We start from the raw sequence: 17,864 nt of genomic DNA on the forward strand, positions 1-17,864 counted from the left end.
ATTAAAATAGGGGGCCTGGGGGTCTAGGCCTATGTCAGCAGCATCGAGTAGAAGTCAAAAAGTAACCCTAGTGTTCAGGGGCCACTCATGTACAATGCAGTCGATTAAGTATACAGTACGATAAAATAAAGCAATTCCCGCTGCCATTATATGAAAGGTAAATAAACTTGTATAAATACAAAGCACCGCTGCGAAATGAAACTCCTGCAAAAAAAGAAAACTCAAGGTGACCTAGGACGAGTGGGCATTCAGATCCCTCATCGGAGGCTGCTATGCAGGTGAACGTCCAGCACAATGTGACTGTATGAAAGGACGCCCGCGGCGCGCTCGTTTTATTTCCGCTCACCCACTCGGAATTTTCGCGCCAAGTCGATAACTCATTCAAATTAGCAACCGCGCCAAACACCGCAGCGGGTCCCGCGGAAATCGGGCATATAGCACCTCCTAACACCCTTCCCGGCTTCCTATGTACTTTAAGAACTTGTGGAATATGACACCATTTAGGTCAAACCCACAGAAAGAAAAAAGCCAATTGAAATGGAATTCTACAGCGACCCTAGAAGAGAGACTTTTATTTTGACAAGATCTGCCTGACTAGATTACAGGAAGTAGATGCAAGCCGAGACCTTTGAGTGGCAGCCTTCAAGCCGCACCCCCACAATTGTTGGTGACAACGTAGCAGCGGAATCTCTCACTTAGCGCCACTCTCTAAGCCAGCTAATCGATCTCTGCTCAGCACTGAATTAGATAGCGGAACTTGCATCCTTTTCTGCTTATCCTGGTGGTGTATGCTCTACCGACTGTTCAGCTCGCTGTCCCGTAAAACCCCGGCGTCTCTGTTTCGCTGCATTTCCCACACCATGAAGCCGCAGGTGCTGTTCGTCCTCGGCGGCCCCGGGGCTGGGAAAGGTACCCAGTGCGAAAAGATTGTGGAGGTAAGAAGGGCGGATTGGGAACGCGATAATTTTAGCTTTAAAATAAAGTGATGGCCCCACGCGACCCGGAAAGCCGATGCAATGAACGTGGTGGATGTTTGAGGCGCGGTCTTTGTGTTAGGGCCCTGTACACAGAAAAAGAGCGATCTTCTAGGGCTCCGTGGGGATCTGACGTTTCCTCTGATGCCGGACTTAGCTGCTTTTATATGAAAACGGAAGTATTATGGAAAAATAATATACACTTTTTTTCACCATTGCACCAAAATATATACCTCTTTTCTATAGCACCACACTATCAGAAGTCCTTTAACACACGGTACATTTACTTAAAATTATATTTTTTTATATTTGTAACGTGGTCAACTGAAGAAACTTACAAGAGATCACACTGCAAATCCAAGCAGAATCTGAACCGATGACTCTGTGGTACAGTATGTAGTCTGGTTGCTTTAAATTAAAGTCATACTCTCTGTTAGTCCAGTCCCCCTCCACAACTAAAAAGGAGAAAATGTGTGGCAATCCGCAGAGGATATCAAAAGTTTTTTTTTTTTACATTTGGGAAATTTAAGATTTTGTTTATTTAACAGGAGACTCGCAACATTTCTGAGTGCTAACTCAATGGCGTGACTTCTAGGTCTTATTTGACCCGATTCTGACGCCCCTTTATACAGTGGTGTGAAAAACTATTTGCCCCCTTCCTGATTTCTTATTCTTTTGCCTGTTTGTCACACAAAATGTTTCTGATCATCAAACACATTTAACCATTAATCAAATATAACACAAGTAAACACAAAATGCAGTTTTTAAATGATGGTTTTATTATTTAGGGAGAAAAAATCCAAACCTACATGGCCCTGTGTGAAAAGTAATTGCCCCCTGAACCTAATAACTGGTTGGGCCACCCTTAGCAGCAATAACTGCAATCAAGCGTTTGCGATAACTTGCAATGAGTCTTTTACAGCGCTCTGGAGGAATTTTGGCCCACTCGTCTTTGCAGAATTGTTATAATTCAGCTTTATTTGAGGGTTTTCTAGAATGAACCGCCTTTTTAAGGTCATGCCATAGCATCTCAATTGGATTCAGGTCAGGACTTTGACTAGGCCACTCCAAAGTCTTCATTTTGTTTTTCTTCAGCCATTCAGAGGTGGATTTGCTGGTGTGTTTTGGGTCATTGTCCTGTTGCAGCACCCAAGATTGCTTCAGCTTGAGTTGACGAACAGATGGCTGGACATTCTCCTTCAGGATTTTTTGGTAGACAGTAGAATTCATGGTTCCATCTATCACAGCAAGCCTTCCAGGTCCTGAAGCAGCAAAACAACCCCAGACCATCACACTACCACCACCATATTTTACTGTTGGTATGATCTTCTTTTTCTGAAATGTGTTCCTTTTACGCCAGATGTAACAGGACATTTGCCTTCCAAAAAGTTCAACTTTTGTCTCATCAGTCCACAAGGTATTTTCCCAAAAGTCTTGGCAATCATTGAGATGTTTCTTAGCAAAATTGAGACGAGCCCTAATGTTCTTTTGCTTAACAGTGGTTTGCGTCTTGGAAATCTGCCATGCAGGCCGTTTTTGCCCAGTCTCTTTCTTATGGTGGAGTCGTGAACACTGACCTTAATTGAGGCATGTGAGGCCTGCAGTTCTGTAGACGTTGTCCTGGGGTCTTTTGTGACCTCTCGGATGAGTCGTCTCTGCGCTCTTGGGGTAATTTTGGTCGGCCGGCCACTCCTGGGAAGGTTCACCACTGTTCCATGTTTTTGCCATTTGTGGATAATGGCTCTCACTGTAGTTCGCTGGAGTCCCAAAGCTTTAGAAATGGCTTTATAACCTTTACCAGACTGATAGATCTCAATTACTTCTGTTCTCATTTGTTCCTGAATTTCTTTGGATCTTGGCATGATGTCGAGCTTTTGAGGTGCTTTTGGTCTACTTCTCTGTGTCAGGCAGCTCCTATTGAAGTGATTTCTTGATTGAAACAGGTGTGGCAGTAATCAGGAAATTGAACTCAGGTGTGATACACCACAGTTAGGTGATTTTTGAACAAGGGGGCAATTTCTTTTTCACACAGGGCCATGTAGGTTTGGATTTATTTTCTCCCTAAATAATAAAAACCACCATTTAAAAACTGCATTTTTTGTTTACTTGTGTTATATTTGACTAATGGTTAAATGTGTTTGATGATCAGAAACATTTTGTGTGACAAACATGCAAAAGAATAAGAAATCAGGAAGGGGGCAAATAGTTTTTCACACCACTGTAGGTACTCTGAATGGCAGATATTTGATTGACCATCTTAACCTGTGACTGTGTCTGTCTTTAATTTTCTCTTTTACAATTGACCGTGGATTCCAGATCCCCAGAGGTTTATTTTCTAAAAGGATGCTGCTCGCTGCTGCTGTCAACTGACAATAGTTCAACGAATTATTAATAGGACCGATATTGTTTGTTTCTGCTTATGTTGATCAGTTTCAGACTCCTTTGTTCTCCTGCGTGTTTTACTGTATTTAGTAATTTTGTAAAATTGATATTTGTAGACAGAAATAAACTGAGAAGACCTGCTCACTAGACAAAAATTGAATTGATTAGAAAAAAATAAAAATAGTTTGGAATAAACCATAAAAAACATTTTCAGGAAAATTACACTTTAGTTATACCTCAGAAAGGCACTCGATGGATGATTTTACAATATAATCTAATCACATTAACCTTTGGTGCCCTGGATGTCGTATTTGTCAGATGTCCCCCACACCATAGCTAAAAAACAGAAAATGCGGGGTGATCTACGGAGATCAGAATTTTTTACATTTTAGGGTCATGTGTATTTAATTGGAGATTAATTTTGATTTAACACTCTTGAGAATCTTTGAGTGCCTGCTCAAAGCTATGGCTTCTGGGTCTTGTTTGACCCAATTCTGATAGACCTTTTTAGGTGACCTGAATATCTGTTAATTCACTCCAAACCCTTTTTTATATTGATTAACCATCTTTACCTGAGACTGTGTCTGACTTTGTTTTTGACTCTCGCCTCATTTTCATAAAATATGTCCATGCACTTTAGTGATACTGCACAAAATCACACAACAAAACATTTTACAATGAAATGTAATTGAGTGTACTATACAATGTAATTTACCATAAAGTACACTCACTTGTAATTATTATGTGCACAAATTGACCAGAAGGTGTTTTGAAATGAACAACTTTAATAACATTTCATTCAGTGATTCTTAACCTTTTTGGAGTCACAAACAACCCCCTTTAAGAATCTGATGAAAGCTGATCTGCGCTAAGAATCATAGTTCACTTACAGGAACGATATATTCGCACTAATCCGAGACAGAGGCTGCAGGCCGAGGGGATGGGGGAAGCGTGATGTCTGGAGTGGGGAGTCAGTCTACTTCTGCGTTTTGGAGTGTTCCTTGCCTCCGCTTAGCTGGCGGTACATGTTTCTTTATTGATTTTTAAAGTTTGTCCTGTTTCACTACTACGTGGGGGATGGCCAGTAGTATCTTATACAAAGAATGATTGACCCTTTTGGGAAATGGGCAGTAAATCATTATTGTTATGCAAAAGTTTGAAGGTATCATTTTAGTAAAGAAGGTTTAGAACATACGTTCCTGCTATAGTAATGGTGCAGTTTTGAAAGGTAATGTTAGTTTGTAATGTGAGTTTAGTTAAAGGATAGAATCGCTTAAACATCAAATCTGAAAGGAAGACAGATTCACATTGGGTTATGACTGGCAATAAGAAAAAACATGTCTGCTTGGTTAACCCAATGTTCATAGTTAGGACTCTTTATGATTGCTCCCTAATTATATGCCTGCCTTAGTACTGCAAACTTCTGCAAATGATTATAAGTCAATGGCCAAGCCCTAAATCTAACCTTAACCTCATTTGAAGATGGAGAAGAAACCCTTTTAGTGGTTAGGATTAAAGAGCTGGGTTAAAGTTAGCTAAATGAAGTCATAATCTCCTTTAAAGGCAAATACCACCATAGTGGCTGTATGATTGAAAGGCATAATACAAATTACACATTTAAAGTCCTGTTTAGGACCTGGAATGTACAAGTAAAATGTTTCCAGGCTCGGTCTCAGCCACTGACTTCCTATGTGACTGTGATTCATTTACTTAATTTGTCAGTCTTCTTAATTTAGAAGAACTGAAGTCTATCAGTCAAGTATTTTTTAGTATATTTATGCAAGGTACTATTAAAAAATGCAGAGTAAGGGATTCCGTCTCCTCCACTGACTCACCCTGTGACTTATTCTGCCAGCATGCTAATCACAGAAACGAAGATTTATATCATGTTGGGGCATATTTGCGGCGGATAACAAAAGGATGCAAGATGTAAGCTCAGCGGGGCTTGTGATCAGAGAAGAATATTTTTTTGTACCATCTTGAATATTTGACAATAAGGAGGAATGCGATTTCGGGAACAACCAGTCAACTTTGTTAAATTCAAACCATGCTAGTTAAACTGGTGTGTTTCATTTTTTTGTTATGTTTATAAAAGCATCATGTAAAATGTCTCTCTGTTATTAAAGAAAATCTTCAGATGAGACTGTTTCCAAGAGATTTTTTCAAGTCCCACCCTCTCTCAACCATTTCCGGTTAACACTTCTCTCGCTTCTCATTCGTGTGAATGCTTTTGTCAGACACAGTTCCTGCACTCTCAGCTCATAAATTTTTACGTTTTTAAGTTTTTCCCAATAAAAGAAGACTTATTATGTCCAAATCCTATTGAAGAATTTCATCCCGAAGGGTTATCAACAGAAGAAATGAATACATGGGCAATCCTAGCACCGGAAAACGATGAAGTCAAACAAATTAATGCGAAAATTGTCGATCGGTTACACCAGGGGTCCTCAATCACGGTCCTGGAGAGCCGCAGTGGCTGCAGGTTTTTGCTCCAACCCAGTTGCTTAATAAAAAGCACTTATTGCTAAAGTAACACTTCTGCTTCACTTTAGTGATTTTGAGCCCTTATTGCTTCATTTTGTCTTAAACAGCCATTTTAATTGCTCCTTATTATCAATAACATAAAAATGACAAGAGAGAGCAGCATTTATCCATTTAGCTTCTTTACATGTACACCTGTGTGTATTTATCTGCACTATTGGGTTTAATTAAATACTTGGAAGAAAAATGAAGAGAAAAAAGTGAAGGACTGAGAATTACTCGTCCATTTTAGCCTTCAAATCATTTGCATGATAGAAAGGGAAAGAAAATCTAGGATATGAAAATGACCTGACATAGCAGAGTTAATTTAATTGCATAGCTTGTTAGTGCTTTATTGGCAAGAATTGCTTTCTAATTAAGGAACCAGGTCAGAACAAAAACCTGCTGCCACTGCGGCTCTCCAGGACTGGGATTGAGGACTCCTGGGTTACACGGCAAATTGGTTAAACGTGTATCAATAGCCTATAGTGGAACTTTGGGTCACGACTGTAATTCGTTCCAAAACTCTGGTCGCAACCCGATTTGGTCGTGACCCGAAGTAATTTCCCACATAGGATTGTATGTAAATACAATTAATCCGTTCCGGACCGTACAAACTGTATGTTAATATATTTTTTTTTAAAGATTTCTAAGCACAAAAATAGTTAATTATACCATAGAATGCACAGTGTAATAATAAACTAAATGCAAAAACATTGAATAACACTGAGAAAACCTTGAAAAGAGAAAACTAACATTGCAAGAGTTCACGCTTCAGCCTTGCGAACTGCTCGCTGTAAACACTCTTTCTTTAATGAGTTTTAAGCACAGGGAAAAAAATGAAAATGTGAAAAATCCTTAATTTATACATTTTGTGTTTTTTCACGTAAATTTGAATTGATTGTTGAAAAGTATTAAGGTGGCATGCGTATCCGGGACTTGGCTGCTGCATACCGTATGCCGAGAACGACGATATCTACGATTGTGAAAAACAAAGATGTTATTAAAGTAAAATAAGGTTAAATTTTCATTTATTTAATCTAATTGCTTTTGTATTTATGTATTTTAGTAAAAGCAGTGTTTATATTATTTTATACAACCCCATCAATGTATAATATGCCAATAACAATAGGATTGTTTTTCATGGAAACGGATCAATCATTTTCCCTTTATTTCTTATGGGAAAAATCTGTTTAGTATACGTTATGTTTGGTATAAGTCAAAGGATCTGGAAAGGATTAACGATGTATACCGAGGTACCACTGTGTGCATGTGTGTGTATATGTATATATATATATATATATATATATATATATATATATATATATATATATATATAGTGGTACCTCGCTATACGTCTGCTTTGGAATAAGTCCAACTTGGTATATGTCCTGTTTAGAGGCGAAATATTTTGCTTGGTATACGACCTTTGTTTGGAGTTCGACTCGTGTGCTAGAACAACACGTGTGGTATACCGGGTGCGCGCCTTCAAAAAAAAGGGCCAAGTTTTAACCTGTACAGTAATCCTCGCTATATCGCGCCGACTTTCGCAGCTTCACTCTATCGTGGATTTTATATGAAAGCATAACTAAATATATAACGCGGATTTTTCACTGCTTCGCGGGTTCTGTGGACAATGTGTCTTTTTACTTCCTGTACATGCTTCCTCAGTTGGTTTGCCCAGTTGATTTCATACAAGGGACGCTATTGGCGGATGACTGAGACTGAGTTAAGTTCTCCTGATTGAGAAGCTAACCAATCCGAGCACGCAGTTAAGTTCCTGCGTGCTGAATGCAGTGTTAACCAGGAAGTCTCGTCTCACTCATTCAGCATTAACGTGTTTCGCTGTGTAAACAGTTAACTTTTGTGCTCTTTTGTGTTTATCTTTGTGCATAGTCAAGCCCTTCATTATGGCTCCAAAACGATCTGCTGCTGCTTCAGGGGCCGTGCCTAAGTGCAAACGGAAGATGTTAATGATTGCCGAAAAGGTAAACGTTTTGGATTTGTTGAAGGCTACGATTCTTTTTATTTAAAAAGTAGGAAAGGAATATAAGATCTACGGCCGCAGTGTCCTTTTAACCAGGGTGCAAAACGAGTTGTAAGTGGATGTAATAAGGCAGTAGTCTGGATGGAATCTGCTTTAGGGATTTGGATTGAAGAAGAACAACGGCAGTGCTTCACAATCGCCTGAAGAGGCTCCTTTAGAAGAGCTGTAACGCTCTCCTTTGTTGTGCAGTAAAATTAAACTCATTGTTATCGGACAAGTCATTTTCATTTATTTCATCTAATTGCTTTTGTATTTATGTATTTTAGTATTAAGCAGTGTTTAAATTATTTTATACAACCCCATCAATGTATAATATGCCAATAACAATAGGATTTTTTTTTTCCATGGGAACGAATTAATTATTTTCCCATTATTTCTTATGGGAAAAATTTGTTTGGTATAAGTCCAAGGATCTGGAACGGATTAAGGATGTATACCAAGGTACCACTGTATGTATGTATATATATATATATATATATATATATTTATATATATATATATATATATATATATTTTATATATTATATATATAATCCAATGTCTGTCTGCTTTTCACAAGAGAGCTACTTAATGGATTTAGATCGTGTTTTTTTCTTGAACTTTCCGGTTGATTTTGCAACTTCAGTCATCGAGCTAAGTATCATAGTTCGCTTATGGTACCAGTTTATTTCCGTGAAACTGAGAGAGGCTGTGGAGGGTTGGAACCCTCCGTTTGAGTCACTCTACCTCTCGCCACGTGTTGGGAGTGCACCTCGCCTCCACGTAGATAGCGATACTTGTTTGTTCAGCAGACATTATCACCTACAGATTGTTAAGGAGTAACGTTTGACATCTTTGAGAGAGAGATCAGAGCTCCCTGTGTTTTAGAGGGTAGCTGCTGATTGCCAGAGATATCATGGTCACGTGCTCTTCTCCGCCCGCCAGGAACGCTCTCCCGTCAGAGCTGAACACCATCAGGTACAGTGGTGACGTTTGACGGCGAAGCATACCTCTGTTCCGCTTGGCCACAATTACATTTTTTAAAATTTTTTTAATTGATTTTTAACGTTTGTCTTGTTTGACCACTTACATGGGCTGGGCCGCAACGGTCAGCTAGTAGTAAATAAACACACAAGTGTCCACATGAAAATATTGTATCCATATATACATTGTTCATGGTTAATTTAACAATTTTAAAGTTCATTTAACACTGGACATTTTTGTAATTCATACATTTTTACTACACAGGATTTAATCTTTGACTGCTTCATAAATCGATACCGGAGAATACCCCGAAACATTTTGAAATCTAAGTTTTCTAATTTTCTAGTTAACTTTATTCCAGTACTTAATTGCAGCCATCAGATGAGGTGGCTCGGGCATCTGATCAGGATGCCTCCTGGACGCCTCCCTGGTGAGGTGTTCCGGGCACGTCCAACCGGGAGGAGGCCCCGGGGAAGACCCAGGACACGCTGGAGGGACTATGTCTCCCGGCTGGCCTGGGAAACGCCTTGGGATTCTCCCGGAAGAGCTGGAAGAAGTGGCCGGGGAGAGGGAAGTCTGGGCCTCCCTGCTTAAGCTGCTGCCCCCGCGACCCGACCTCGGATAAGCGGAAGAGGATGGATGGATGGATGGATTAATTGCAGCCCAAAAAGCCAGTCTCTTCAGAATTTGGCATAAGGCAGGAACTAGTTATAGATGGAGTGCCAGTCCTTCACAGGTCACGTCTTATCCGCACTTTCACACAGCCATTTCAGAGTCATTAATGAACTTAACATGTGCATGTGATAGGAAGCTGGAAAACCTGGAAACAATCCACATGTTACACAGGGAGAACGTGTAATGTCTATAGACATTTGGGCTGAATTTAAACCCTGCATTTTGGCGTACAAAGTCAGTCACTTTAACAACTGGTCATTGTCACCCTTTTATTTCTTATTCTTCTTCCTATTTTGGCAAGAGGGAATGAAGTATATTTTCGTTTGATAAAACACAATTTGTATCGGGTCATTGGCTGTTTGGAGTTTGCATGTTTGCCCCATATTTGTGTGCGTTAGGTTAGTCGTTGATTTTTAAATTCACCCTGTGCGAGTGTGGCATACTCAAGTGATTGACTGCGCCTCGGGATGGGCCCTGAACACAAATAAGCAGGTTTGAAAACGTTATGTATGTTAATTGTGACAGTCGTCTCTTGGTGTTTCTACATAATAAAAGACCTGAAACTGGTATGCGATGCAAGTTGCGTAATCTGCCTAGAGGTGCTAGCTAATTGGAGGGGTTAGGTGAGAGTATTCTTCAGCAAAAGAGTCGTTCCTTATGTTGTAGTCTGTAGTTTTAACGGCTGCATTTTTCAGGATACAAAAGTTAGTAAAACTGGAAAGGCCAGTTCTTAGAAAAGCCTTGTAAAGAATTGTTACATTCCAAAGATGTCCCCTAATGTCAAGAAAACTCTTGAAGACCCCGACACATATTAAGCTGGAATGTAATCATCAAGTCAATTTTATTTTTTTACAGTAGCATTTAAAGCAATGTATTATAAATAACATAAAGCTGTTGATAAGTATGGTATAGTGATTAAATTGACAGTTCAGTGTTAGAAGGTAATTAACATTGTCTTTGTAGTATTCCAGGAAGTATTTGTTTTACTAAGAGTAGGTCACCTCATTTTTCTAACCCCTTTAATCCAGAGCAGGGTTGCTGGAGCCTATCCCAGCTTGCAGTGGGCCCAAGGCTGGATCCATCCCTGGACAGGATGCCAGTCCATCACAGCCTGAACACACACACACAACAATTTAGCATCGCCGATTCACCTCACCTGCATGTCTTTGAGCAGTCGGAGGAAACCGAAGCACCAGGAGGAAAGCCACACAGACACGGGGAGCACATGCAAGGTCCACGTAGGGAGGACCCGCGACGGGAGCCTTGGTCACCTTACTGCGTACCACTGTGCCACCCCATGTAAAGCAGATATTAAGCAATAATTAGAAACCTGCCTGGTCACAGTTATAATTAATCACAAAAAGCAGAAATAAAGAAAAGTGAAGCATAACCTGCCTTGTTATCTGCATGGAAAATTTTCATTTTCCTTTGTGGAACATTAAGGATCAGGACAGCCAAGTGTGATGCATACAACTTGGATTTGCCCAACCGCTGAGGAAAACGTTATTTAGCTTGTATGTATATAGAATACGAGGGGGCTTTTCCGCCTGCTTGCTTTGCTCACCAACCCCCAGGCGGGCGCTATGCGCTAGCCACTTTGCGGTTCAGCCGCTCGCGTATGGGGATGCAGATGTTCAATTCAAACAGATTGTTATTTTCATGGGAATTGTTACATATGCACGCAATAGAACTAACTTATTTTACGTTACAGCAAGTAATTAACCATAGTAAAGAATTGCAAAACGTAATACATTGAAAGAAAATGGTTTCATGTTGTGTTAGAGGTATTCATTGCGTTATATGATTTTGTTCTGTTTGGCTTTGAAATTAACATGCAAATACTTTTTAAAGTTACACTTTTACTGTAAAACTTCAGCAAAAACTATTTTTTTTTAATTAAATGTTCGTCAATATTGCATTGAATTTTGATTCTGTGTTTGGACTTTCATCGTAACAACGCAACTGCCCGTGAGTGAATTTCATTTCTTCCTCTCTAATAAATAAAGCAACTTTTTTGAATATTTGTCTCTGTGATTTGTTAATTGTCTTTGCAAAATATATTCTAACGGGGAACTGTAAACTTTTTAATACGAAATGCATATCAAGATCTCCTTTGGTGTCTAATGTTATCCCCTGAAGATGTACTACATTACCTTTCTTGGATACATCCTTCTTTCAACAGTAATTCGGCCGGTGGACAACCAGACGGTGTTAACGCTTGTAGATATTCTTTGTGATATTGTTAGTTGATGTTTTCATCTACTGCACCATCACCACCAACTGTTTCAGCAGAGTCTATCGATACGTATTTAACCAATTTTCACCTTAATTTGTTTGACTTCATCGTTTCTCCGTGCTGGGATTGCCCGTGTACTCATTTCTTCTGTTGATAACCCTTTGGGATGAAAGTCTTCAATAAGATTTGGACATAATACGTCTTCTTTTATTGGGAACTTAAAGTGAGAAAAACATAAAAAATGTATAAGGGGTGAGAGAGCAGGAACTGTTTCTGACAAAAGTATTCACACAAATGAGAGGTGAGAGGACTGTGGGCATGGCTGAAAGTGGCTGAGAGAAGGGCGGACTTGGAAAAAATCTCATGGGATTTGAGAAAATCTCTTTTATAATATATATATATATATTATTTATTATTATTATTTATTTATTTTTTTCTTATTGGTCTTATGTAATATTCGAATTTTCTGAGATACTGAATTTTGAGTTTTCATTACCTGTAAGCCATTGTCAGAAAAATGAAATGAAACACTTTAAATATATCACTCTGTGTGTAATAAATCTATATAATATATGAGTTTCACTTTTTGAATTGAATAACGAAAATATATTAACTTTTCGATGATATTCTAATTTATTGAGGTGCTCCTGTATATGCTGAATGATTTGAGCCTTCTGAGGTAAAAGAGTGCAGAAGACACTTGGACATGCTAACATCTAAGCTAAGTTGCCGGCATTACGACTCCATTTTCTGTGTCATAGTCTTATTGATGTCCATCCATCCAACCTGCTGTATCCTAACTACAGGGTCACGGGGGTCTGCTGGAGCCAATCCCAGCCAACACAGGGCGCAAGGCAGGAAACAAATCCCGGGCAGGGCGCCAGACCAACGCAGGACACTCACTCACCCACACACCAGGCACACACTAGGGACAATTTAGGATCACCAAATGCACCTAACCTGCATGTCGTTGGACTGTGGGAGGAAACCAGAGCACCCGGAGGAAACCCACGCAGACACGAGGAGAACATACAAACTCCACGCAGGGAGGACCTGGGAAGCGAACCCGGGTCTCCTAACGGCGAGGCGGCAGCGCTACCCACTACAACACTGTGCCGCCCTTATTTATGTCTTGTATGCGTAAAGTAAGCTGCAGATTTATTTGCGTTGTAAAAAGCCTTGTAATATCCTACTCTGAATTACGAAGATGGAGTGTGTTTTCACCTGGTCTCGCATTGTTTGACTGGGTGCTGACTGCTTTTTAAATTTTTTTTTTTAAAGAACTGCTTGAACAGAAAGTCTCCAGGATCTCAAATTCTTCAGCTTTCAGGTATCAATGACCGATCCTGACGAAAAGGACAGTGAATGCTTCAGTAGGTGTTGCAAAGCACAGTATGCTTTTGTTTTTTTTTTTTTTTAAAAAACCCTGACAAGTGGCTGGAATTTGCTGTGTCATTTGACCAGCTATGCATTTTGTATAATCCTGGAGTCAGCTCTTGGATGAAGGACACACCCGCAGCAAAAGCAGGTTTTATAATTAAGAGAGATCTCCTTGCCTGTGTTGATCTTGGGTGTTGCCTGCCAAGTACTGTACACATTGCCTTCTTACAAGGAAGTTCTTCAGGACGTAGGGATTAAAAGTTAAAATAAGAGAGCAATCCAGTTCTGAAAAAGAGATATTTTGGGTTTGGATCATTTGGTTATTTATGAAGCAGAAGTATACATTTACATGCAATCTATATATATATGTATGTGTGTGTGTGTGTGTCTTTCCATTTAATATATGGGGAGGAGAGACCCAAAAATAGTGAGAATTAATTTTTTTTTAAATCCTATATTTCTCTGAACATTTCCAAAATTTAATCGCCCCTCAAAATACTCTCCCTGAGACACAATACACTTGTGTCCCACCAGTTTTTCCATTGTTCAAAACTGTTCTGAACCTCTTGCAGTGTTAGCCTTCAGCGCCTACGTCATTTGCTTCTTGACCTCCTCTACATCCTGAAAATGCTTTCCTTTAAGGTCCCTCTTCATTCTTGGAGATACAGTCGCTTATCCGACATAAACGGGCCGGCAGAACGTCAGATAAGCGAAAATGTTGGATAATGGCAGGTGTTAAGAAAAAGCCTATTATACGTCAAACTGTTATAATTTTACTCAATATGAACCTAATAATCATGTTTTACAAGAAAACAACAGAATAAATTAACTGAAAAAATGAACTTACAGTTACAGAATTATCTGAAATTAAATACAGTATATACTGTACTTAAAAAGTTCAGTCCTGTGATGATTTAAAGACATTTTTGATCGTAGTCTGCTTTCCTCACGAGTGCCGTTTCTTCGCTCTCAAGTCTCGCCATCTTTGCAGCATCATTATCTCGATTCCTGTAGCTTCTTCTTGTTGCTCAATGTAATTAATTGCAGTTTCAAGAGCCTTAACTCCGTCACTCATATAGTCAACATCCATACGAGCGTATACTGTTTACTACAGCATTGTGACTGCGTGTGTGTGTGTGTTTGTGCTGTGACGTGCGAGTCCCCGTCTTGCACCCATAAACACGAAGCTGAGTCTCAGTACTTTAGCAACATCAGCTTTATCAAGCTTGAAACAGCAACAGCGCGGTTATTTATTGTAGCGGGATCTGCCACTCTCCTATACACAGACACAGCAGTCAGGCAGGGTCGGGGGGAAAGTAATACTGTGCCCTGCGCATTTATAATGTTCCTTGTTCCTTGTATCACCCATCGACGGCAGGCGCTTATAGCATGTCCGTGATCTTTTCGGATTCACTTTTATTGCAAACTGCTACAGCGCTGGGAGACTGAGATTGCTTTGGGACGCTCTTCCACGTGTCGTCCCGTTGGGTGGAATTCCACAAGAGTTTAGAAACTCACTCACACCAGCCGTGATTTATTTCCAAAGGTAAAGTGCAGGTTAATTTGCTATAATCATTTTTATATGAATGGTTTTGGGTTGTGGAACGAATCATCTGAGTTTCCATTATTTCTTATTGGGAAATTCGCATGGATATACTGTATGAGTGCTTTGGACTGTGAGCACATTTCCAGAACGAATTATACTCGCAAACTGAGGTTCCACTGTAATTAGCTGCGGTAGAGTCGGGAGCAACAAAAAAATAGACTACGCTCACGCTCGCAACTTGCAGTTCTTGTTGGCAATTGTTGCGTTTGTTTTGTTTTTTTTTTTTGCTTTTTTTTTGCGTTTGGACGGTGGATAATATGGAATGTTGGATAAGTGAAGGTAGGATAAGCGAGACTCTACTGTAATAAAAAAAATTTGCAGGGCACAAGGTCCAGGGAGTTAGGGGGGATGGAAAACCGTTGTCATCCCATTTCTTATGAGAAACTGCCACACACTCAGTGCTGCATTGTCGTGATGCAGAAGCCAATCGCCTGATCGCCGCAATTCGGGGTGTTTTCTTCGCACTGCATCACGCCATCGCTTGAGCACTTAAAGGTTAAAAAAAGACCCTTGCCTGGGTCAAAGCTTCTTCTTTGAAAGCCTTTCGAAGCATTGTGACAGCCTCTGCTGCAGTTTTCCCCAAAAGGAAGCAGAACTTGATGCAAACACCTTGTTCTTTGAAGTCTGCTGTCATAAAATCAACGAAGACGGTAACAAGAGGCTCAGACCTTACAGACCTTTCCCCAAGGATGCCGCTTGCCCAAATGATGCAGAGGGCAGTCTGGTACACGCACCTAGCCAGAAAAACGTCCGAACTAACGCCTCTCCTGAAATAAATTCTCATTATTTTTGGGTCCCCCCCCCCGTATGTGTGGCTGTGTATACTGTGAGTGTATATAATAATCCCTGTCACTTTCTGTGCACTTTATTGGGTTGTAGATTTACTTTGAAAAGAATAAATTTGCCACTTGTGTCCATCAATCTACAGTCAGTAATGACAAAGTGAAAACATATTTTCAAAAAGGTTTGCAAATTTATTAAAAATCAAAAACTGAAATCTCCTATTTATAATAAGTATTTAGAGCCTTAATTCAGTACTTTGTAGAAACCCCTTTAGCAAGAATTCTAGCTTGGAGGCATCTTGGGTGAGTCTCTTTTGAGCTTTACACATCTGGATTTGGGCAGCTTATCTAATTCTTCCAGGTAGATCTTCTCAAGTTCCATTTCATTGGTTTACAGTGTCTGTAAACGGCCATCTTTGGGTATGGGGTTTGGCTGGGCCACCTGAGCACACTCAGAGGCTGGTCCCAAAGCTGCTCCTGTGTTCTACTCGGGGGAGCAGGTGTTCTTCAAGAACTGCTTTGTATTTGGCTGCATTCATCTTTCCATCACTTCTGACTTGTCTCCATGTCCCTGCTACTGAGAATTACCCCCATAGTGTGATATTGCCACTACCATGCTTCACTGGTGATGAGCAGTGCTTGGAGTTTCTGCACATGGAGTTCAGTTGTTGCCCAATCAGACCACAGAATCTTTTTCCTCATGCTCTCTAAGTCCTTTAAGTTCTGTCATAAGCCTTTTACTGAAGAGTGTCTTCTGTCGTCGTCAACAACAACGTTTATTTATATAGCACATTTTCATACAAATAATGGAGCTCAAAGTGCTATACATGATGAAGAAAGAGGAAAAAAAAGACAAAGTAAGAATTAAAATAAGAGAACACTAATTAACATGGAATAAAAGTAAGGTCCGATGGCCAGGGAGGACAGAAAAAACAAAAAAACTCCAGACGGCTGGAGAAAAAATAAAATCTGCAGGGGTACCAAGGCCATGAGGGCCGCTTTGCCGTAAATTCCTGATTGTTGGAGAATTGCTGAGATGGTCGTCATCCTGATAGCTTCTCGTATGTCAGCAGAGGACTTCTGAAACTGAAGTTAGAGTGACTGTTGGATTCATGGTCCTTCTTACCTGGTTACTGAGTGTGGACAGGCAACCAATTCTAGGAAGAGTCGTGGTGGTTCCAAACGTCTTCCATTTCATGATTCTGGAGGCCACTGTGTTCCTAGGAACACTCAAAGCTTTACAATAGTTTTACCTTCTTGCCCTGATTTGTGCATCACCACAATTAGATTGAGGAGGTCTATAGTACAAGTATACAATCAATGACAGATTGGACTGGTCTCGGGACACAAAGCTACTAGAGAAGAAAGGGCAGAGCAGGGGCTTTTTTTCTTAGGACGCTGCACTACTTTAAAGTGAGATGTGACATCCTTCACATCTTCTACAACTCTGTGATGGCCAGTGTGGTGTGGTGTGCTGGGCTGGTAACATCACGTCCAGGGAGGACCACTGAATTAACAAGCCAAATAAAAGGGCAGGTTCAGTTATGGGACATGCTCTCTGGACCCCCTGGAGGTCATAGCGAAGGACAGAATTAAAACTGGGTGCCATTATGAGCAAGGCTGAACATCTTCCCTCTGACACAATAACACCGAGAACTTTCAGCAGACATGCATCAAGAAACGTGACTGGGGATCCTTTATGCCAAAAGGCAATGTGTCTGTATAGCGTCTCGTGGGGACTGGGACAGCCGAGTCAGAAGTTTTTCCTATTTTTTTAATTTCCTTCCCTTTTAGACATTGTGGAGTGTGTGTAGACCATAGTGTCTGTGTGTGTGTATATATATATTAAGATCTATCTGCAGGAACCTCCTTGCACTTCCTGATTTTTTTTTTGTCCCGATATTTGTTGAGAATTGTGGGTCTCTGTTATACACAAATACACGCATGTCTTTCTGAGCGATCAAATCGGTTTGCCACATGAAATTAAAAAAAAAAAAAATCCAATTCTAGACACACCTCAAGAAGAATTAAAGCAAATCTCAATTTGGAAATGTGTGAATACTTCTAGGAATGTGAGATTGCAGTTTTTGACTTGTAATAAATTTGTAAACCTTTCTTAAAATAAATTTTCACTTTGTCATTATAGGTTACCAAGTATAGATTAATGGGCAAAAATGGAAAATTTATCGACTTAAAATTATATCTGCAACACAAAGTGTGTTTCACAGTGTTTATGTGTGCATATATACAGTACTAGCTGTACCTTGTGGCTTTGACCACATTATACTGCTCAAAAAAA

General features: G+C 40.0%; 1 protein-coding gene across 1 annotated transcript in view; it reads left to right on the plus strand.

Moving 5' to 3' along the window:
* Nucleotides 1–611: 611 nt before the first annotated feature.
* Nucleotides 612–17,864, plus strand: part of cmpk (cytidylate kinase) — a 63,166-nt gene continuing 45,913 nt past the window's right edge. The window contains exon 1 of the mRNA XM_039734821.1: nucleotides 612–935. Coding sequence (XP_039590755.1) covers nucleotides 789–935 — 147 coding nt within the window. The 5' untranslated portion in view covers nucleotides 612–788. The remainder of the gene's footprint in view (nucleotides 936–17,864) is intronic.

This window comes from Polypterus senegalus, chromosome 14, assembly GCF_016835505.1.
Source record: "Polypterus senegalus isolate Bchr_013 chromosome 14, ASM1683550v1, whole genome shotgun sequence".
Lineage (NCBI taxonomy): Eukaryota > Metazoa > Chordata > Cladistia > Polypteriformes > Polypteridae > Polypterus > Polypterus senegalus.